The sequence below is a fragment of the Thamnophis elegans genome, chromosome 16 (assembly GCF_009769535.1).
Source record: "Thamnophis elegans isolate rThaEle1 chromosome 16, rThaEle1.pri, whole genome shotgun sequence".
NCBI classification, from domain to species: domain Eukaryota; kingdom Metazoa; phylum Chordata; class Lepidosauria; order Squamata; family Colubridae; genus Thamnophis; species Thamnophis elegans.
In genome coordinates this window covers 38,052,063-38,074,177 of record NC_045556.1, presented here as the reverse complement: position 1 = coordinate 38,074,177, position 22,115 = coordinate 38,052,063, and the positions used below count along the sequence as shown (strand labels likewise).

Below are 22,115 nucleotides of genomic sequence, written 5' to 3'. Positions count from 1 at the left end.
GGTAAGGGTTAGGTTTAGGGTTAGGTTGAGGGTTAGCTTTAGGGTTAGGTTTAGCGTTACGTTTAGGGTTACGTTTAGGGTTACGTTTAGGGTTAGGGGTTAGGTTTAAGTTTAGGGTTAGGTTTAGCGTTACGTTTAGGGTTACGTTTAGGGTTAGGGGTTAGGTTTAGGTTTAGGGTTAGGTTTAGGGTTACGTTTAGGGTTAGGGGTTAGGTTTAGGTTTAGGGTTAGGTTTAGGGTTACGTTTAGGGTTATGTTTAGGGTTAGGGGTTAGGGTTAGGGTTAGGTTTAGGGTTAGGTTTAGGGTTACGTTTAGGGTTAGGGGTTAGGTTTAGGTTTAGGGTTAGGTTTAGTTTTACAGCGCGCTTCTGTCACCGCGCTGTGTTCGGCACGATTCAGCGCTCATTCGTCGGAGCGCTTTAGAACACACGGTTTTGTCACCACGGTTTAGTCGGGCGCGGTTTTGTCGTTCGCCCTTTTGTCGGTGAACCAGTCAATAACTATAAATGCCTATAGAATGTTCAAATTATTAGACTTATTTTTTTTAAAGATTGTTTTATTATTGTTCTAGACAGCTTAACAAAATGGAGAAGCTTTTTAAAATAAAGGCTTGATCTGAAGAGGACCCGTGCTGTTGTACCTTCTTTTAAATAGCAAAGAATAACATATACTTCCAGAAAGCCACATCAATTTTCACAGCCTCTGTGCAAGTGTAGTCTGAAATGTAACACTACAAACAGTGTATATTGTCTGTACTGTTTGCTGTTTGCTGCAAGGAGGCAAATTGCTGAGAGGCAAAGGCAGATATTTTCCCCTTGTTTTCCTCCCCGAAAGCTAGGTGCGTCTTATACTTTGGAGCGGCTTATACTGTGAAAAATACGGTACCCACTGAAAACAATGAGAGGCTGCTTTAGCCCCCATCTGCAAAGGCTGGTGGGTTTTGGGGTGGTTGTGTGTGTGTGTGTGTGTGTGTGTTTTCAAAGACGATTTAACACAAGACACTTTCTGGAAGGAAAAAAAACGAGGACGGGTGCCAAAGGGAAAGAGGCCTGGAGATTTATAGCTGAGGAAATACTTTCTCCGTCTCGCTGGACGTTTCCAGCAGGAACAATAGCTGGTCCCGGAGTGCGAGCCAAGCTGAATGGGGGCTTGAGGGGGGGGGAGTGTGTGGTTATCGGTGTCTTTTCCTCGCCGTCCCCTCCCTTCCTGTAAATGGGAGATACCAAGTCCTCTCCTGGGTCCTCTGATGTGTAATCAGCAGGAATTGGAGCATCCGGACTTGGAAAAAAAAAAGTTGCGAAGAGGATGTCTAATGGCCATGATGGATGGGCGAGAGGCAAGCTGGCTTGTCCGTCTCCTCTTTGGATTTCTTGGCAAGCTTTGGTGAGTCTTCCCAGGAACAATTGTCGATGGTGACAAAATTCTCCTTGGCCAAAGCGTTTGAGGAGAGGTGCCTCCGTGGGTCCATTTCATTGGCCAACCGATGACTGCAGGAGTGGGTTGTTTGGAGATATATAAAGGTCAACGGGGGGCATCCAGCTGGGATTTTGCAGTGCAGGAAAATTGGAAGAAGACCCCTTTAAAGGGAGCCAACGGATGGAAACAAGTCAAGGAGAGAACCAGCCCAGAACTGAGGATAAATTTCATGACAGTTAGAACAATTAATCAATGGAAGGACTTGCCTCCAGAGGTTATGGGTGCCCTATCAAGAAAAGTTTGGGTCTCCTTGAGCAGGGTATTAGATTGACTGGAAACGTGACCCGTCAAAACCGCGGTCCACTAAAGCGCGCCCGATCAAAGCGCGTACGTGACGTCATCAGCAGCGCGACAAATAAAATTAAAAATAAATTAAATTAAAATTAAAATTAAAGCAAGCCGATTCACATAAAGGTAAGGGTTAGGTTTAGGGTTACATTAAGCGTTAGGGTTAGGTTTAGGGTTAGGTTAAGGGTTAGCGTTAGGTTTAGCGTTAGGTTAAGGGTTAGGTTTAGGGTTAGGTTTAGGGTTAGGTTAAGGGTTAGGCTTAGGGTTAGGTTTAGGGTTAGGTTTGGGGGGGTTAGGGTAAGGTTTTCGCGTTAATTTTAAATTTACCGCTCACAGCGTGCTGTTTTCGTCGCGCTGTGATGACGTCTCGTACGCGCTTTTGTCGAGCGCGCTTTAGTCTACCGCGGATTTGTGGTGGAACCGACTGGAAAACCTCCAAGTTTCCTTCCAACACAGTTGGAATAACAATATTCCAACACAAGGCAGAACAGATATTGTGTTATTCCGATCCAACACAGGGCAAAATCTACTGGGGAATCCTTGTGAGCACAGGGTAGATCTACAGAGCTGGATCAGGATTCTGGGAACTGGACAATGCATAAATAAAAGCCAATGCTGTGAGCTTGTCTTCCTGGTTGGTTGGTGACTTCTGAAACCAATGGTTGCAGATCTTTCCACAGAGAATGTGGATTTGAGAAAGGCTCCCCCTGGCCTGAGTTATACATTATGGCAAGATCTCCAAGGTTATGCCCACATTCCACCCCTTCTGCAGAGAACCCAGCTCAGGCGGATTCTAGAATTGATCTCTGCTTCCAGAACGCATCCTAAAACGAAGCGAGAGAGCGGCTGCCCATCCTCCGGGGGTGAAATCTAGATGTCCTACTCAGCATCTGAAGCTTCTCCAGCTGTGCCAGTTGTAGCGCAAGTGTGAGAAACATCAGCGTTCCTTGCAGTCTGTGACACCGAGCTTGTGCATCTGGCCTAGCACTGTTCCAAGAGCTGGAAGGGGCCTTGGAGGTCTTCTAGTCCAACCCCCTGCTCAAGCAGGAGACCCCATACCATTTCAGACAAATGGCTGTTAGTCTCTTCTTGAAAACCTCCAGAGAAGGAAGGAAGGAAGGGAGGGAGGGAGGGAGGGAGGGAGGGAGAATAACAGAGCTGGAAGGGACCTTGGAGGTCTTCTAGTCCAACCCCCTGCTCAAGCAGGAGACCCCATACCATTTCAGACAAATGGCTGCCTAGTCTCTTCTTAAAAACCTCCAGTGATGGACTCCCCACAACTTCTGATGGCAACTTCTGTTCCACCGGTGTATCATTTTCACTATCAGGAAATTTCTCCTTAATCCCAGGTGGCTTCTCTCCTTGATGAGTTTCCACCCCTTGTTTCTTGTCCTGCCTTCAGGTGCTTTGGACAATAAGTTGAGTCCTTCTTCTTTTTTGGCAACTTCTCAAATATTGGAATGCTGCTCTTCTCTCTAGAATGGCCAAACCCAAATCCTCCGACTGCTCGTCATATGTTTTTAATCACCTGAGTTATTCTTCTCTGCACTTTTCCCAAAGTTTCAACACCTTTTTTTCCCAAAGGTGTTAATTTGTAATTTTGTCACTTATGTTAATGAGTGTTCTAATTTTCACCCCCTTTTATTTCTCCAGTTGGGTCTTAATTTGCTTTGACTACCGGTTGTGGTGGCTCAGTGGCTAAGACGCTGAGCTTGTTGATCAGAAAGGTTGGCAGTTCGGTGGTTCGAATCCCTAGCGCCGCGTAACGGAGGGAGCTCCCGTGACTTGTCCCAGCTTCTGCCAACCTAGCAGTTCGAAAGCACGTTAAAAAATGCAAGTAGAAAAACAGGAACCACCTTTGGTGGGAAGGGAACTGCGTTCCGTGAGCCTTCGGCGTTGAGTCATGCTGGCCACATGACCACGGAAATGTCTTCGGACAGCGCTGGCTCTTCGGCTTTGAAACGGAGATGAGCACCGCCCCCTAGAGTTGGGAACGGCTGGCACAGATGTGCGAGGGGAACCTTTTTACCTTACAGTAGAATGGGAGAGCTGGACGATGCCCGCTTTCCAGCCAAGATGCCCTCATGCATGTTCGGCCGGGCTGTGGAAAGCCACAGAATTCCTCTCTTTGGATCAGGGATGGGAGCCCTTCTGGGGTGCGTCTCTCCCTCTCAACCCACCCCCTCCTCCCCACGGCTTGTTCTTCCAAGTTCTGGCCCCTAACCCGATACTTAGGATATGAAATAATTATCCTAAGTGATCGGATTTTAATTAGACGGCGCAGTGGATGATTACCGTATCCCAAATTGGTGTGGAGTGCTTACTTATGTGCCAGACAAACTTGGTCTCTCTATTTTACCCGGTGGGTGGCCAGAAGACAATCAGGAAGCAATTAGTCTGGTTGGGGGCTGCACCGCTTGTGCCCACCGGGGAGCGTCTTGCCGCGTTCCAGGACTGCGCCAGCTCCAGAGGACTCCGAGACCAGGCAGCATTCGTCATTCTCTCTCTCTCTCTCTCTCTCTCTCTCTCTCTTTCTCTCTCTCTCTCTCTCTCCCTCCCTCCCTCCCTCTCTCTCTCTCTCTCTTTCTCTCTCTCTTTCTGCACCCTGCTACTCTGGAACAAGCCATCATTCTTGGCAACAGGCCGCAATATTTATTTGGAAAGGAGGGGCTGTTGTGTGGTTCCTGGAAGACACATCCGAGCAGGGCCTGCTGAAAACCCCTTTGGAGGGGATGACTACAAGTCCCATCATTCCTGGTCTGCATTAGTCATGATCCTTGTTCTTCTCCTAGCAAGGGTTTCCTCCCCCCCCCCCCCGCCACCCCCGGTAACCATCTTCCATGGTCAGCATTTGTGCGCATATCATAACGGGCCACCAAATCCCCATTCGCCCTGAGAATCGATTCAGTTGTGTCGTTTTGAGTTTTGACATTGTAGAAACCACAGGTAGGAACTGCCAACCACCTTGAATGTTTTGGGATTTTAGAGGTCAGCTTTCCCATCCTCAAGTGTCTACCGTTTAGGAGAGTTGTGAATGGCCAGGTTAGATAAAATTGTGTGGTCATTGGTGATGGGAGTGTGAGGAGGACCATGTTTGTGCTGTTAAAATGTTCCCTTTCTAAGAATTTTCCAGTAACATTCCCCACTTTGGGATGGGGGAATGTATTCTTCTCACCTACTAGGCGGGCTCAGCAAATAAAGGATATTTGCACATGGCTATTTTTCGTACGTTTTTGGTCGTAAATCTTAATTTGGGAAGCAAAACAGCTTTGCAAAGTTCTTTTCCCCCCAAAAAATAGTTCTTATTAAACATTTTTACCTTCACAAACAGAAAGAAAAACACAACGAAAGAAAGAAAGAACTAGGCAAACATAACAATATAAAATAGTTATACAGCCTCCTGTTATTGGAATTCATGTTTAACCTTTGTTGATCTCCATTCTACTTCCTATCGATTTTAACTTCTCTAATAATGTGATAACAGTAGTACTAACCCTTGTAATAATATTAATTGTTCGTATCACCATTATATTTACATTGTAGTCAATACTTTTGATAGTAATTAGTAACTTTGGTTCATTTTTATTCAATACTAGTTTAGAAAATAAAAAACAAAGACTTTTATTTCCTGTTTGGGCTTCTGATTTCTAGCCACTTATAAATTCTATTCCATATTTTATAGAAGTCCGATTCTTCTCTTTCTTTTAATTCCATGGTCATTTTGTCCGTCTCTGCACATTCGAGTACTTTGCTAATTATTGTTTCGTCTAAGGGTGTATTGATTTGTTTCCAGTTTTGTGCGAAAGCCATCCTAGCTGCAGTGAGTATATGTATTATTATGTATTGAAGCTGTTTATCCATTTTTTGATCTAATAGTCCTAATAAAAATGATTCCGGTTTCAATTCTATTCTTTGCTCTGTAGTTTCTTCTAGCCATTTCTGAATTTTGCACCAATATGTCCACATCCACCACCTGTGGTGGAATGTTCCAGACTTGTGGACCTCACCTGTCCCAGGGAATAATGTCTCCAGTGCAGCCCTTCTCTAAGCCAACATCTTCTAAGGATTGTGTTGACGTTTCCAATCTTCTCTTTTCAGCCATAAGGAGTAGGAACTTATGAGGCGTTGGCACTTGTGTTATTCGCAAACTCTTGGGCCTGAAAAGCTAAGATTGTGCTGCCCTCGGAAGGAACTCCTGGGTGTGTATGTGTGTTTGTTAGCAAACTGGCCCAGCCTGTCAGAACCAGACAAAGGATGCGTCAACCCCCCCCACTCCCCAGGCGGATTGAGCTGATGGAAACTGTAGTCCAACAGAGGGACAAGTGGTTTTGAGAACAATGAGATTCCTGGTCTCCTCCCCACGCACGAACCCTCCACTTCCCTCCCCCATCTTTATCAAAAGTTGCCCACAACTTTTACCCCCCCCCCGTTAAACACAAAAGAAACTTTCTCTTCTGGGTTGTGTGAGTGTGTGTGCGTGTGTGTGTGTTTTTTAAATAGCTGAGATGCTCACTCCAGCAAAATGATTGGCAGACTCGAGAGCTAAGAGAAACCAAATTGTTTATATCCTAATGAATAGAATCTTGATTGCAGGATCCTGTCTGGAAAATTACAGTGCCTGAATGGAAGCCGTACAATTACATCTCCCAAACGCTGCATATTCATTTCAACTGCTTTGCATAGAGATTAACGAGCACGCGCGCCCCCAACGCGGGCTCCGAAATTAAAGCGAGCGCCGGTTTTAGTCACAGGTTACCAACTCAACGGCATTGTTGGGAGGGCTGGGAATCTTTTACCACCTGCGATGTTGAGTGGATGAATTTTGCTCCCTTCCCTCCCCCCCCACCCTCTTTTTTTTTTTTTTCAGTGCAAGGAAAGATAATGAAATTATGTGAACGTATTTATCTGTAGCCGCGCATTAGATCGAATCGTGTCTCTGTTTGACCTGCGATGAGCTCTTAGTTTCTGGATTGGGGGGGGGGGGGAAGGAGGAGGCAAACTCACTTTTCCTCCTCTGCTTTTCACATTTGAACTGGAAAATAAGCTGGTCATGTTCTACTAAAAATAAGTCAGTCATATTCCCGCGGTGGCTCAGTGGCTAAAGACGCGGAGCTCGTCGATCAGAAAGGTCGGCAGTTCGGCGGTTCGAATCCCTAGCGCTGCGTAATGGAGTGAGCTCCCGTCACTCGTCCCAGCTTCTGCCCAACCTAGCAGTTCGAAAGCAGGTAAAAATGCAAGTAGAAAAATAGGAACCACCTTTGGTGGGAAGAGAACAGCCTTCCGTGCACCTTCGGTGTTTAATCATGCCGGCCACAGGACCACAGAGACGTCTTTGGACAGCGCTGGCTCTTCCGCTTTGAAACGGAGATGAGCACCGCCCCCTAGAGTTGGGAACCACTGGCACAGATGTGCGAGTCCTGACTGTGCCACCCAGGTTGGTCAGCAAGTGAGGCTCGTTCGATCATCCTTGCTAGATTTTAGCTGGACACTTAGCAGGTTTGCTAAATGTCCGTTTTGCAGGACCTCCGTTTTGGTCCTGTAAACTGGCTCTGCCAACCGTTGGCCATTATTCGAAGCTGGGTGGAAATCCAGGTGAATTCCAAAGCTGACTCACCACATTTGCCCGGGTTAGATACAACTGTGTACAAAACAAATGAGTTCCTTACTACAGGGAGAGAGAGAGAGACAGAGACAGAGAGAGCGAGACAGACAGACGAAGAGAGAGAGAGACAGAGAGACAGAGAGAGAGACAGAGAGAGAGAGACAGACAGAGAGAGAGAGACAGAGAGAGAGACAGAGACAGAGAGAGACAGAGACAGACAGACAGACAGAGAGAGACAGAGACAGAGACAGAGAGACAGAGAGAGGGAGAGAGAGAGAGAGACAGAGACAGAGAGACAGAGAGACAGACAGAGACAGACAGACAGACAGAGAGACCAGACAGACAGAGACAGAGAGAGGGAGAGACAGAGACAGAGACAGAGACAGAGAGAGAGAGAGAGAGAGAGAGAGAGAAGAAGGGTAAGCTCTAAAAGGAAAGAAAATATCTTGTGAAGAATTTATTTTTTTAAGTTGTTGCTGAGGCTGGAAAATCGGGGAAGGCAACAGTTTATTTATTCAAACATTGAAGGGGTCTACGGCTGATAAGGGGGTCCCTCCTGCTTATAAAGGGGCTCTGGGGTTCCACACAGATCGAACCTGGAAGTCTGATGGGAAAGAACCAACTTAGGATAGGGTTGAGGAGGGGGGTTGGACTAGAAGACCTCCAAGATCCCTCCCGACTCTGTTATTCTTGTGGTGGAAAGGACAAGGCCGGGGCAAATGGCCCCACGGTCCAGCAGCACTTCGCCCTGAAAGCTGGCATGCTGAGAATGCCGCCTGGGCCAAGTCTAGGGTTGAGCCATTGTGTTTTTAGGAAGGTCCCAACAGGACAAGTGAGTTTTCACGCTCTGTCGGGAACCCAAGCCAAATTCCTTCAGGAAGAGGCTCGGTTGTCCTTCGCGTGCTGGCGGGGGAGTAGGGAGGAGGCCAGGATGGTGGCCGGAGAGGGCTGGGCTGCATCCTGCTGGACAGGCCCCAAAATACTCGCTTCTACCCTCCAGATCCAAAGGGCTGCGTTTCCATCAGACCCGGCATTAGGAGAACCTGAAGTGGTGCTGCCCTCTGCTGGGCGTTCCCTGCAAAACACAGGCGGTGCTCATGCGGGGAGGGAGGGGGCAAGCACAGGATTCCCCCCCCCCTTTCCTCCCCCCTCCTTTATTTAAAAACCAAGAGCCTGATTCCTGGACTTCAAAAGCGGGAGCTAAGAAAGCCTGATGTTGTTTGGGGACGAGGGAGGGAGACCTGGGGGCAACCGCAACTCTCCTTCGCCTGGTCAGGGGTTATGGGAATTATAGTTCCAAATGGCGGTTTGGGTAGTGGCTGAGATGGCCAGGATCCAAGTCCCAAACCTCCAATCCTGGGTGCTCTTGGGATGACTTCAGGCCACTCACTGACCAGTGTAGCGTTGTATGAATGTGGGGGTTTATTTCAGATGTCTAGGCTGACATTTGCACCCTAGGATTCTTGGGAAAACAGTGAAAAAGAGAGGGACCCCCCCCCAAATGCCATCAAGTGGAGGGGAATGCCAGCTCACCTTTTCCCTGGGCTGACATAGACCCCCCCCTCCATCAACCCATCCCAAGATCCGTGCGTGCCCTGCTCTTGGAAGGCTAGGGAGGTCAGGACGGTGCGAAATGTGAATCCGAATCCTTGCCTTGAGCCCACTGCAGGGGGAAAGGACGGAAACTCCTAAGTGGCATGTTCTCACAGCCACTCTCCCTGGAGGAAAGGTGTGACCGACACACTGGTGGGATTAGAAGCCTCTTGTTCTGACTTAGGCTTCCCCCCAAAAAGCCGGAGGCAGAGTCCTGATCCTGGCAAAACCCCTTTTATTAATCGAATGTGAATTCCTTTACCATCAGCCAAGGCCTAGCACAGTCCTTCAAAGGAGTATTTATGACCTTATCTAGTTTGGAAAGCTGCCAGGTAAATATTTTCCAAATGAGGTACTGTGCAAGGAAAGACTGGGCAGAGAGTCTTTGAGATTCACGGACAGATCTTCACACTCCTGAAACGAATCTAATGACCGAACGAACGAATTGTTTCCTGCAAAAGCCCACTCCTCTTTCGCTCCTCTTTTATTTCCTATGGGAGGGGCCATTCACCGTCCAACTGTGGCTTTACTCCCAAGTCATCCCCTGTTCTTTAGCTCTTCCTTTCCTCTGGCCGCTCTGTGCAATACAGGGAACAGGCTCCAGCTGTTCCTCTGCCTCACTGCTTGCCTCTAGGGGGCGGTGCTCATCTCCGTTTCAAAGCCGAAGAGCCAGCGCTGTCCGAAGACGTCTCCGTGGTCATGTGGCTGGCATGACTCAACGCCAAAGGAGCACAGAACACTGTCCCCTTCCCACCAAAGGTGATCCCTATTTCTCTACTTGCATTTTTTACGTGCTTTCGAACTGCTAGGTTGGCAGAAGCTGGGACAAGTCACGGGAGCTCACTCCGTTACACGGCGCCAGGGATTCGAACTGCCGAACTGCCGACCTTTCTGATCGACAAGCCACCGGCCCCCAATATTTGAGGAAACAATTGGACAGTTCCTGGGGTCTGGTTTGAAAGTTCATTCCCAGGCTTTGCTGAAGAGAAGATCAACGTTCATATATGTTCATCCTGAGTTTGATATTGATTTCCCTTTTTGAGCCCCCTCCCCAAAAAGGGAGAGTTGAACTGACCCACGAATTCCCCCTGCCTTGCTAGCCGACGTGCCAGCTCTGGATTGGGTGCATGGTTGGAGAAGTTGCTAAAATCCATCGGGGAAGGAACCTCTGGAGTTGGCAGCTGGGCTGAACTGATGCTCCACAGGAGGGGGCAGGAGGGGGTGGGTGAAACTGAGCTGGGGGAAGCAAACGGTACATTGTGGGGTCCTGAACCTCCCTTTAGTGGTTAGGGGGCATTTTTCTCCCACTTAACACCTCTGCCCCATTGCTCCAGGTGTTTCACATCAGGCCTCCAACATCTGCACCATAATTTATTCCTTTGAGTGGAAGCCTTGAGAACCTTGAGGCTGGCACACGTTTGCCCAGCCACAGAAAATCTTTTAAAATCTTTTTTTTAACAGAATGCCCAGACAATGCTTAAAACGGAGGGGACCGAAGTGTGTGTGTGGGGGGGGGGGGGGGCTATGACTGTGTGAGGTGTTTTTTTTTAGTGTGTGTGTGTGTGTGGGGGGAAGACGGTGATCTGGAAAGAAAGCAGAACTTATCAGACAGACCGAGTGCCAGAATTAAATTATATCCACAGGGGAACTTGAACTGCTGTCTGGGTCAAAGGCAGCATGTTGAAAGCACAGGAAACCCCCCTCCCCACCCCAAGCCCTCCCCCTCCCCAAAAGACAGCACCAAGAAGAAAAGAATTTGGGATTACATTTATCGTCCTGGAAACATGAGTGGTTTTACATTCATACATTCAACCGTTTTCCCCCCCCTCTGTATTTGGCGAAACTCTTCAACAAGGGCAGAAGATGCTTGGGAAACACTGGCCAGCTCCCCCCCCCCCCCAGCTGCCCTCACCCCCCCACCCCGTTTTCCTTCCTTCCCCAGCTTCCTCTTTCTTACAGCAGGTCTTGTGAGGTTGCTTGTGGCAAGAGATCCTGGCTCTACATCCTGAAGGTGTTTTGATGCCTGGATCAAGGACGAACTTGTCCCTCTTTCTGAAACTCTTTCCTCCCCCCCCCCTCCTGGGAGGGCTGTGAGGCTGGGGGCTGCCGTGGCCGATGAAAACAGGGCAGCCACCTCATTCCTGGCCCTCAGCGCCTCAATCAACACTCCGCCGTTGCAAGCGGTGTGTTGTTCCATTGCCCACCCATTCTCGATATTATTCTTATTTTTTGAAGGTGGCTGTGAAGAATGCTTCCCGTGCATTCCCTCGCATTTTTTTTCCTGCCTTTTCTCTCCCGTTGGAGGAAAGAGGAAGGCAGAGAGAAGACGGATAGCTGCCTTCCGATTCAGAAGTTATAAGGCCTCTTTATTTTTGTCCTGTGGAGAGGGAAGGGCTGGGTGGCAGGATTCGCACCCCTAAAACTATAACTTGCCTTGGGGCTGGCTTCCAGAAAGCCTCTCTGTGTGTGTGTGTGTGTGTATTGCAGATCCAGCTGTGGCAAATTTTGTTTTTGCTCTCTGTTATTGGCAGCATCAGGAAATATTCAGTCTGTGCTACAAGCACAGGAGAAAGGACGGTTTGTGTCTGGAGGTGGGCAACACCAGTTGTCGGTTGCGAAGCTGCCATCTTGCCTCGCAACTGGGGAATAGCTTGACACAGGGTGCAATCCTGGTCTTTCCTTCCTTCACGGTCTCTCTCTCTCTCACTCTCTCTCTCTGTCCCTCCTTCCTTCCTTCCTTCCTTCCTTCCTTCCTTCCTTCCTTCCTTCCTTCCTTCCTTCCTTCCTTCCTTCCTTCCTTCCTTCGTGGCAACTATTCTCACAGCTTTGGTCAGCTCCTTCATGCGTGTCTGCCCGGCATTTACTTCAAAGGCCTTGTTTCTAATCGTTGGGGGGGGGGGGGGCTCTCCCCTCCCGTGGTCCTTTTGGCAACATATTCTGGACTCTTCCCCCCCCTTCTTTTCGTGGTCAACAGCCAGGCAGTTGTCACCCTCTGCGTGAACCAGTCGCCTGAAATGCAAGTCCTTTTCCTGAGGTTGTGAAATGGTCAAACAGCTCCTTGCTGGTGGGTGTTTTTATCCCCCTCTGGTATCGACGGGGGTTTGGGCTGGTGGTGGTGGGTGAGCCTCTGCTCACCTCGGATGGCCTTCACCCCAGGTGTGAGCATCTCCGATTTGGCTACTCGGGCCAAATTCTCTGCAGAATCTCTTTTCCTTTGGACCCAATAAAATATCTCTTTTTTTTTTGTAAGCACCAGCTTCTCTCCTGATTCTCTCGCCTCCCCCCCGCCCATCTCCTCCCATAGAAGCACAGAAGTTGAGCTGATCAAAGAGACTTCGGGGGGGGGGGGGATAACAGGTTTCTTTAGCTCCAAAATCCTGGCGTGTCCCCCTCAGCACCAAACTGGCTGATTCAGGAGGATTCAGCTTCTGTCCTACACACTTACGGAGATCCACCTGCACGATTCCATGGAGACATCTGGAAACCGTTGCTCAACTGGAGCGAGCTTTCTCTCAGAAACCAAATGGTAGACCCCCTCCCCTGGGGTTGGGTTTTTGGGGGGTTTTTTTGGCATTATCTAGGCCACGTGGAAATGATCTGTCCTGCCCTCTTTATCCCTGAAATACCTTGACGTCCTTCAAGCCTTGGGAGAAGTTTTTGGCAGGTGCGTTTGTTCAGCCGTTGGGGCAGAGGTCCTTTCCATGTGGGAGCCAAGAGGGCGAGAATGTTCCCCGATGGACGTTTGCTGATTACGATGGAATCGCTGTCTGCAAACCACAACAACCGGGCCGAGAAGTTTGGGTGAAACTTCTTAGAGGCCTTCGGGTGGTATCTGGAGGAAGACGCCTGCTTCTGGAGGTGGAAGACTTCCAGGTGGAGGAAGCAGTTACAGGGCCCGACTTCTGCAGGAGACTTTAATGGATCCATTTCAGGATTTCTGCCTTGCGGGGTGTCCAACCACGGTCTGTCCCTCGAGCATCTTTAGGCGTGAGCAACACAGCTCCCCTTCCGGTCAAGCTCATCTTCAGACAGGCTGATGTGCAGGCAGGTTTCATTGATGCTCAAGAAGGCTCGCGAGGCATCCCAGTTTTCAGCTGCTTCCACCCACGGATGGGCTTCTGTGGGGCGCCCAAGACTCTCCTGGCCTTGGGTCTTGGCACGGGCACCAGGCGTCGGGCTTCCCCCCAGTGTCCTGGCTTCAGATTCAGGCCTAGAGACGAGGCCTGGGCTGCTGAGCAACGAGGGTTCAGGGGCGGCCCTGCAAGACGCCCCAATCTTCTCTGTCTCCGAGCAGGGAGAAATGGTTTTACTCGACCTCCTCCGCAGGGTCGGTGGAGGTGGGTTCAGCTTGGGGATGAACAGCTGCAACCTGTCAAGTGAGGATGGGAAGCGGGTCAGAGTCAAGGCCAGTCATGGTTGGGTGTGGAACCTCAACCGGAGAAGGAAGCCATTCATGGTTGGGTTGGGTCAAGGCAGAGCAGAACCAGCCCAACTTACCTTTCCTTCAGCATCACGGCGTCTGGACCACTGCAAGTGGGTTGCGTGCTTCCGTTGGGGGCGCTGCACTCCTCCGCCTCGGATCCCTCCACGCTGCGGAGACCGTCAGGCCCTTCTAGGACTGCCAGATGTTCCTCTTTCTCCAGCCTGCTGGACAGTCCGCTCCCCAACCCCAAGTTGGTCAGGTTCTGGTGGGATTCATAGGAAGCCAGGTGCGGCGTGGGGCTTCCCACTAGGCTGGCTGGTGTTGAGGTGGAAGACAAGTTGATTTCCAGACTGTAGTGGTCCTTCAGGTTGAGGGAGAGAGGATGCTCCGAGCTCAGGTTCTGCAGAGAACGCTCGGCTGGAGACGAGAGGAGGAAGGCCTGGTTCAGAGACACCTGGAGCCCGGTAGGTTTTGTGCCGTCTTGTAAGAAGGTGTTACTCTGGGGTAATCAGGTTTGTTCTGACCCGATCTCTGATGGCTTCCCTTCCTTGCACTTCTGCTCCCACCCGTCTTTCTCCCTTCTGCCTCTTGAGCCCCTCAGCGCTCTTGCTCCCAAGGAGCAGGTGGCAAGGGAGACCCAACCGCCTCGCCTGCACCCATCCCTTGCTCACCCGGACGCCGCAGCTGCACCTTGATCTCCAGCTCCTTCAGTTGCCTCACCAGCAAGGAGACGTGTTGAAGGAGGTCGCGGTTGGTCAGGAGCAGCTGGCGCACACGCGCCTGGGCCTCCACGCGGGCCGTGCTCTCGGCGGACAACTGGTCCTCCAGGAGCTGCACCTGTTGGGAACAGGATGTGCATCTTGCGTGCCAGGCATCTCCTCACTGACCCAGCAGACCACGCCCAGAGGTGGCAGGTTCTAATCAGGGATGTTGCACCAGATGCCCAGGCCAGGTAGTGGGGCACCTGGTTGGAGGGCAGCTGGAGCTCGCTTTGCAGTTTGGACGGGTGAATTTGAATTTACTTTATTTGTATGCCGCCCTTTTCCCTGAAAGGGACTCAGGGCGGCTCACAATTCAAGGGAGGGGAAAAAACAAACAAAGTTACAAAATATAAAGACCATACACAGTTAAAAAACACAACAATCATACCATTCGAAGTGGGGCTGCAAGTCTTTAGCCCCAGGCCTGTCGGAACAGCCAGGTTTTAAGGGCTATGCGGAAGGCCTGGAGGGTGGTGAGGGTATGAATCTCCACGGGGAGTTCGTTCCACAGGGTCGGAGCAGCCACAGAGAAGGCTCTCCTCCGAGTAGTCGCCAGGCGACACTGGGCGGCTGATGGAATTCGGAGGAGGCCTAATCTGTGGGATCTTATTGGTCGAGTGGAGGTAATTGGCAGTAGGCGGTCTCTCAAGTACCCAGATCCAATACCATGGAGGGCTTTGTAGGTGACGACTAGCACCTTGAAGCGAATCCGGAGATGGACAGGCAGCCAGTGCAGCTCGCGGAGGATAGGTGTTACGTGGGTGAATCGAGGCGCACCCACGATCGCTCGCGCGGCCGCATTCTGGACCAGCTGAAGTCGCCGAATACTCTTCAAGGGCAGCCCCATGTAGAGCACATTGCAGTACTCCACCCTAGAGGTCACAAGGGCACGAGTGACTGTTGTGAGAGCCTCCCGGTTCAGGTAGGGACGCAACTGGTGCACCAGGCGAACCTGGGCAAATGCCCCCCTGGTCACAGCCGACAAATGGTGTTCAAAGGTCAGCTGTGGGTCCAGGAGGACTCCCAAGTTGCGGACCCTATCTTCGGGTGGAAGATTTATGTACTGTCTGCCGTGACGTCCATGTCAGGAGGACGCTCGACTGTAGGAGTCCCTGCAGACTCTGCTCCGGGGAACCAGACCCTTTGGGGAACCCCGGTTGAACTCGCAGCTCCCACAGAACCACTGTTGCCAGTAGTTCCACAAGCCACCCAGGTGGGCTGCCTGGAAGCCTCCTTCAGGGGGGACCCAAGTGAATTGTAACTGAGGAGCGGAGCTTTTCCAGAGGAAAAAGAGGACGGGGGCCCAGGCCTGGGAACTTTTGCACCCAGGACAAAGAAGGATTACCTGTGCGACAGCCACCTGTGTTTGCTGTTGCTGCTGGAAGAGCTGGTGTTGGAGCAGCTGCAGGCAGTGCTGGGAGGCGAGTGGGGTGGTCGAGGCAGAGGAAGAGGGGCTCCCTGCGCTGCCGAGGGGCTGGGCACAGGAGGGACGGAGACCACCGTTCTCCGTTTCCTGGAAGCCAAGAGAGACCGGAAATAGGCGCTGCTCCTTTCTCTCCCCCACCTTCCCCGGAAGCCCCACGGATCCAGCTTCCCTGATTCCTTTTCATGGCTGTCCTCAAGGAGTCACCCACCTGGCTGTCCCTCGCCTTGGGGCTGAGCCCGTTTTTCAGCTCTCCCAGGTCAGGCACGGAGAAAGGCAGCTCACAGACCCCGCAGTCAGGGAGGCACACGCTTACTGACCCGGCCAAGCCGAGGTCTCGGTCAGCCAAGGCTGGTTCCAGTGGTTGGAGACCTTTGGGGAATACAACCCAAAAAGTAAGACCCAGCTGGCATTCTGGCCTTGGGGAACTATGGATCGCCTTGAAACCGGGGGGGGGGGGGGGCTGTCTTCAAGCTACTTGGTTCCCCAGAGAAACCCCTTCCCAGCCTAGGAAAGAGCGGGAGGAGGAACCTGGAGTAGATTCGGAGTGGGTTACTTTGAAACTCCCTACAAAAGAGAAGTGGACTGCTTATCTACCCTTCATCTAGACAGGTTGACCTTGGGTAACAAGCTAATTTAGGTGTGTCTCGACTTATCTGCTGCAGGCAATTTAATTTCTGGATGGATCAAAGGGTATCCTGCAACCATTGGAATTTGCTTTTTGCTTGCAGTGGGAGAGGCCTGGCAGACTTTATTTTCCCATCTCAAATCCTCCCTTTTTTAGGAAGCCCAAGATGACGAGATGAGTCCCCTTTGCTTTCTCCAGATTTACCATCCAGGGAAGGTGCCCTCAACGCCTCACCTTCTATCTGAGCGTCATCGGCAGAGTTGTTGCTGGCCCCGTCCGCCTGGCCGTCTGCGTCTTGGAGGGCGTGCTGCAGGCTCAGTTTGTGGCACACCTCGAAAGCTTGGCCCACCGTCCGCACCACACGCATCGCCTGGGTCTGCGGGGAGATAACTGGGTTAGCCGGAGCCGAGACTTGGCACCAAGTAGCCCAGCTTGGCCCAGTTTGGCTTGCCTTCTTCTTGGACTTGAAAACGTTGCAGCGAAAGGAGTTGTTGGTGCCGTCCCGGGCGATGTAGCTGAAGATCTTGAGGTCTTGGGAGTCATGGGAGACGTAGAAGATCCTGAGCGAAGGTGGGACCAGAGAGAGGGGTACAAAATCATCCTAAGGCAAATCTCATCTCCTCCGTGCTCGAACCTTGGCAACCTCAAGATGTGAGGACTTTAACTCATCATCAGTGGTTGGGGAATTCTGGCAGTTGAAGTCCACCCGTCTCCAAGCTGCCACGGTTGAGAGCAACTCAACAACTCAACATTCATAAACTCTAGCACAGCATGGTCCCTTATCCTCCAGAGCAGGGGTCCCCAAACTTGGCAACTTTAAGACGTGTGGACTTCAACTTCCAGAATTCTGGGAGTTGACGTCCGCAAGTCTTAAAGTTGCCAAGTTTGAAGACCTCTGCTCCAGAGGTTCTGGAGGGGTTGATCTTCCTGGTCTTCCTGGATGCGGATGGCTGAAACCACAGACATCCTTGAATCGGGCAATATAACACCCAGCGATTCAATGGTCCCTTACAGATGTGTGCAATTCCTTCCTTCCCCATGGAAGATGGAGGCAGATGTATAGCCGGGCTGTTTGGTCCCAAGTGAAGTGTTGTGTCGTTACAGATAGTCCTCAACTTATGGCAGTGTCACGCCTGCAAGTCACCTTTTCTTTTTGGACTCCAAGCCTGCCAGACTTTCTACTGTGGGAAAATGGGAGGGGGGATTATATGGAGTCGGGTGATATGTAGCCATAACAACATTCTTCTTAGAAAGCCCAAGGTCATCTTTGTCTCGGCACCTGGCCAGAACTGGATGGGAGGAATCTGTCTTCGTGGCAGTGGATGATTGGACCATGGGATGGACTCGTGGGTGGGGGAGGGGGCAAGATCTTGAACTTTCAACTGGGTGGAGAAAACCGGGAAGCTTTCAGATTCAGGTTAATGTCCCAGATGTGCCAACGTGGCTCTCTTCATCAATTGGGACTTTGAGGAACTTCTAGCCTTGGAGAGTTATTTATTTGAGGATGCTATTTGGAACCCTGGCTTAGAGTTTGTTTAGTGACTGCTGCAGCGGCACTAAAAAAGTAGGGACTTGTGCCTGGGCACCGTGATGGGCATGGAGAGGCAAAAGAAGAAGGGCGTTATTGCCGGAGGCTCACCGATAGACAGGGTCGTGCATCACCATGACTTTGCCTTCGTCCCAGGTCCATTCCTTCCTCTGGAAAGGAGATTGAGAGGAGAGGCAGCGTTAGCAGGGCGAATGGGCTTGGTAGCCAGGCAGCACCCCTTACTCCCCAGGAGTCGAGGGGGCAAGAGACCCCCTTGGCAAGATGGGAGGCTGGGAGCTCATAAGAGGGATTGCTTTATCCTCTGCCAAGGGAGACAGGGGTCAGTCGATAAACCATAGAGGTCCAGGGTCTCTCTTGGAATAAGAGCATCCCCTGAAATCCGCCCTTCCCACCCCAGCAGCCTGGGGCACTGCCCCTCTGATCCCTGGGCTCCCCAAGGCCAGGCCACCCACCTTTGGTTTCTTCCTGAGCAACACCTTCACGCCGTCCACCGAGACCACGATGTTCACTTTCCTCTTCTTCACGTTCTTCGCCTTAAACTCATACTGGGGGGGGGGGGAGAAGAGAGAGAGAGAGGAGAATTGCCATCAACCGCCTGGGCACAGGGAAGTCCTCGGGTTACGGCCTTAAGCAGGACCAGGAAATTTCCATTCGCTAAGCGAGGCGCCTGTGAAGAGATGTGCCAGCCCTCGCTTCCTCCCCCCACCACACCCTCCATTTAACGACTTTCTTCGCGCTGAGCAACTCTTTGCCGTCATCAAGTGAATCGTGCAGTCCTTAAGTGAATCCTAACTCCCCCCCGCCCCGCCCCCCCAAATCACTTTGCTCTTTGGAAGTCAGCCGGGCAGTGTTCCTGAAAGCTGGCGTGTGGCTAGATTTCTCATCATTAGGTAAAAATCTACTTCTCTGGATTTCAACATCAGAAAAACTCTGCGATAAACACCAGCAAAGGCAAGGTCGCATCCTGGCTTAGGATGCTGGGCAAACCAGCCAGCATCCATGATGTTGCTTCCTTATTCCGCAGGCGCCTCCGTGCTCACGCTTTGCTGACAGCTCTGCGCATGCACACACTGGGAACAGGCTCCAGCTGTTCTTCTGCCTCATTGATGTCTGACTCCGAAGGCAGCTGAGAACTGTCAGACGGCCCTGGCCCCCTCTCTGCCTCCGACACAGAGCCCTCACCAGAGCCTTCCCCAGACTCCAGGACTGGCCCATCTTCCTCCCCAACCTCCTCACTGTCCGGATCTGCTGCCAGGTGTGCTGGCCACTGGCACTGGCCACAACACCTCTGTTTTTAGCTTTACTTACACCTGTCCTCCGCGAGCTGCACTAGCTGCCAATTGGTCTCCGGACGTAATTCAAGGTGTTGGTTATTACCTTTAAAGCCCTACATGGCTTAGGACCAGCCTATCTGCGAGACCACCTACTGCCATACACCTCCCAACGGTCAATAAGATCCCACAGAGTGGGCCTCCTTTGGATACCGTCAGCCGGACAGTGTCAGCTGGCGGTTCCCCGGAGGAGAGCCTTCTCTGTGGCTGCTCCGACCCTTTGGAATCAGCTACCCCCAGAGGTCCGGACCTTACCCACACTCACGGCCTTCAGGAAAGCCATTAAAACCTGGCTGTTCCGGCAGGCCTGGGGCTGTTGACCTTAGTGTTAAGGTCCAGCCCTGATTAGAACGTATTTTTTTATTTATTTTGCTTTTCTTTTTTTTCTTCTTTCATTGTAAGCCGCCTGGAGTCCTCCGGGATTGGGCGGCCTATAAATTTAATAAATAAATAAACAAACAAACAAACAAACAAACACTTCTTTTTCCTTTTCCTTTTCTAAAACTATTTATTGCTACAAAGAGGAAGACAAACACATCTCTAAACGGAAGACCCTGGGCGCGAGCTCTTTGAAGGGAGGAGAGGTTGCAAAGGTGTATGTGGAGGGGAGGTCTGGCAGGTGGGCTGTGGGTTTCCCTTTGCTCCTAAACGAGGGGGCTTCTAGGGGAGCCCCCTGCCTCATTAGGGTCCCAAGTCACGTCTGCTCCGGGCTCAACCCCTCTTTCAAAGTCGTCCTATTGATTTTAGCATTTAAGTATCTTTGTATTCAGGGCCGTTTGTTGGTTGGGGGGTGCGGGGGGGATGGAGAAAAGCAGAACCGTAAATAAATCAAGAACTGCAGTGAGATTCAAAGGGGGAAAAAGACCTCCTGGAAATCCTGCTTTTCACAAGTAAGGCCGTTGGTGCGGCTGGCGCCAGGCTGGCAGATAGTTGGCAACCTCGATGGTGGAGATGCAGAGAACGGCGGTGCCAGGGGGGGGCCAGGCGGAGGAGGCGATTTGGAGGGTGGGTGGCATCGCCAGGAAAGAGGAGGGGGAGAACTCTGCGGGAACAGGCGCCCTCTCTTCCCCTCTGCTTCATCTTCCAGACCCGTCAGAAGAGCTGCTACGTATGGCTGACAGGAAGTCAGAAGATGGCAGCTTTGGGGTTTGTCGGCTCAGGGAGCTTGACAACTCCAGGCAGCTCATAATAATCCGAAGAGAGTCTTAAAAATAAATTCAAATTCAGGCTTAGCTCGGCTTTAATGACAGCCTGTCCTGGCATAAGCAGCTCTTCTCTGCCACATTTGCATTCCGCCCGGATTCTTCCCCTTTTCCCATTCCTGGTTCGTTCTTCCGCTCCAAGGGAGGGTTTCACTCAGGAAACCTCCACTTTTCATCTCTGCTCTGCAGGCTTCCCAGCTTTCCCAGTTTTGTGGGGGTGGCACCAGGAGAAAAAACGTTTAGCCTCATGGCTGGGCTTGTATTCCTCCCCACCGCCCACCCGTCCCCTTGACAGCTTCTGCCGAAGGTCTTGGCAAAAGATTGGCTTGAAAGAGGGGAGGGGAGGAAATCACGGATTTGTTCGGCCGTTCGGTGGCACGTCCGAAGAGTGGGTGCCATCGATCGTGCAACCACACGACCACCCTGGCTTTTGAAGGCAGCAATGGGATGCGGTGGCTCAGGGGGGCTAAGACGCTGAGCTTGTCGATCAGAAAGGTCGGCAGTCCGGCAGTTAAGATAATGAAATTATGTGGACGTATTTATCTGTAGCCGCGCATTAGATCGAATCGTGTCTGTTTGACCTGCGATGACCTCTTAGGGGGGAAGGAAGAGGCTAAGGTGCAAAAAACTCACTTTTCCTCCTCTGCTTTATTGGAAAATAAGCTGGTCATATTCTAACAAAAATAAGTCAGTCATATTCCTGCGGTGGCTCAGTGGCTAAAGACGCGGAGCTTGTCGATCAGAAAGGTCAGCAGTTTGGCAGTTCGAATCCCCTGCGCCGCATAATGGAGTGAGCTCCCGTGACTGGTCCCAGCTTCTGCCAACCTAGCAGTTCGAAAGCACGTAAATAAATGCAAGTAGAAAAACAGGAACCACCTTTGGTGGGAAGGAAACAGCGTTTTGTGCGCCTTCGGGCGTTGAATCATGCCGGCCACAGGACCACCGAGACGTCTTCGGACAGCGCTGGCTCTTCGGCTTTGAAACGGAGATGAGCACCATCGCCCCCTAGAGTCGGGAACGACTAGCACATACGTACGAGGGGAAGGGGAACCAACCTGAAGGCAGTGGAGACTGTGCTTGCAGGATCTAATCTGGGTTTGTTCTTCTGAGCTTTCATAGGCAGCCGTGTTGGCACTTTGAGGCCGGCTGCAGGAATTGTTTTGGTCCTGCGTTGTAGGAAGGTAGTTGGGGAACGGTTGGATTCTCCCCCATCCTTTGGTCTGTTCCGCTTCCCCCTCGCCAGGCTTAATCGTCGGTTTCTGTGAAGCGGCTCCTGTGTGTGGGTGGCATCTCAACTGGATTTTGGTTTGCATTCTTTTTCACCCCTCCTCAAGTATTTCTTCTGGCAAAACAGGTTCTTCCCCAACGGAAGGCACAAGGGAGAGAGAGAGAGAGAGATCAAAATCCTTGTGCTTTCGCTCTCCCTACAGTGAAGAGTCTGTTCTTCTGTTCTTCAGCTCAGCCGGAAGGTGATGTGTGAATCAAGGGAGGAAGCACAAACTATGATACATCTGCTGGTTGCAAGATTCATAGGGCACCTTCTGTCTGCTAGAAAAGCTGGCCAGATGCCTCCAATAGAATCACAGGATGAGGAGACGCTTGGGCTGAAGATCTCATGGTCATTGTTGTTGTCGTCTTCTCCTCCTCCTCCTCCTCTTCCTCCTCCTCCTCCTCTTCCCCCTCCTCCTCCTCTTCCTTCTCCTTCTCCTCCTCCTCCTCCTCCTCCTCCTCCTCCTCCTCCTCCTCCTCCTCCTCCTGCTGTCTTGACAAACAACCCAAGGGAGATGTGGGCTGCAAACAGGGGTTCTCAACCTTGCCCCCTTGAAGGTGGGTGGACTT

The 22,115-nt window shown here is 51.3% G+C and overlaps 1 protein-coding gene across 1 annotated transcript in view; it reads right to left on the bottom strand.

The window, feature by feature from the left end:
• Positions 1-11,826: 11,826 nt before the first annotated feature.
• LOC116519400 (carboxyl-terminal PDZ ligand of neuronal nitric oxide synthase protein-like) overlaps positions 11,827-22,115 on the bottom strand; it is a 17,253-nt gene continuing 6,964 nt past the window's right edge. Inside the window, exons 3-11 of the mRNA XM_032233253.1 lie at positions 18,196-18,288; positions 17,834-17,892; positions 16,646-16,754; positions 16,429-16,570; positions 15,778-15,938; positions 15,489-15,656; positions 14,054-14,219; positions 13,457-13,799; positions 11,827-13,328 (exon numbers count right to left, since the gene is read on the bottom strand). Of these exons, the coding sequence (XP_032089144.1) occupies positions 12,941-13,328; positions 13,457-13,799; positions 14,054-14,219; positions 15,489-15,656; positions 15,778-15,938; positions 16,429-16,570; positions 16,646-16,754; positions 17,834-17,892; positions 18,196-18,288 (1,629 nt within the window). The 3' untranslated portion in view covers positions 11,827-12,940. The remainder of the gene's footprint in view (positions 13,329-13,456; positions 13,800-14,053; positions 14,220-15,488; positions 15,657-15,777; positions 15,939-16,428; positions 16,571-16,645; positions 16,755-17,833; positions 17,893-18,195; positions 18,289-22,115) is intronic.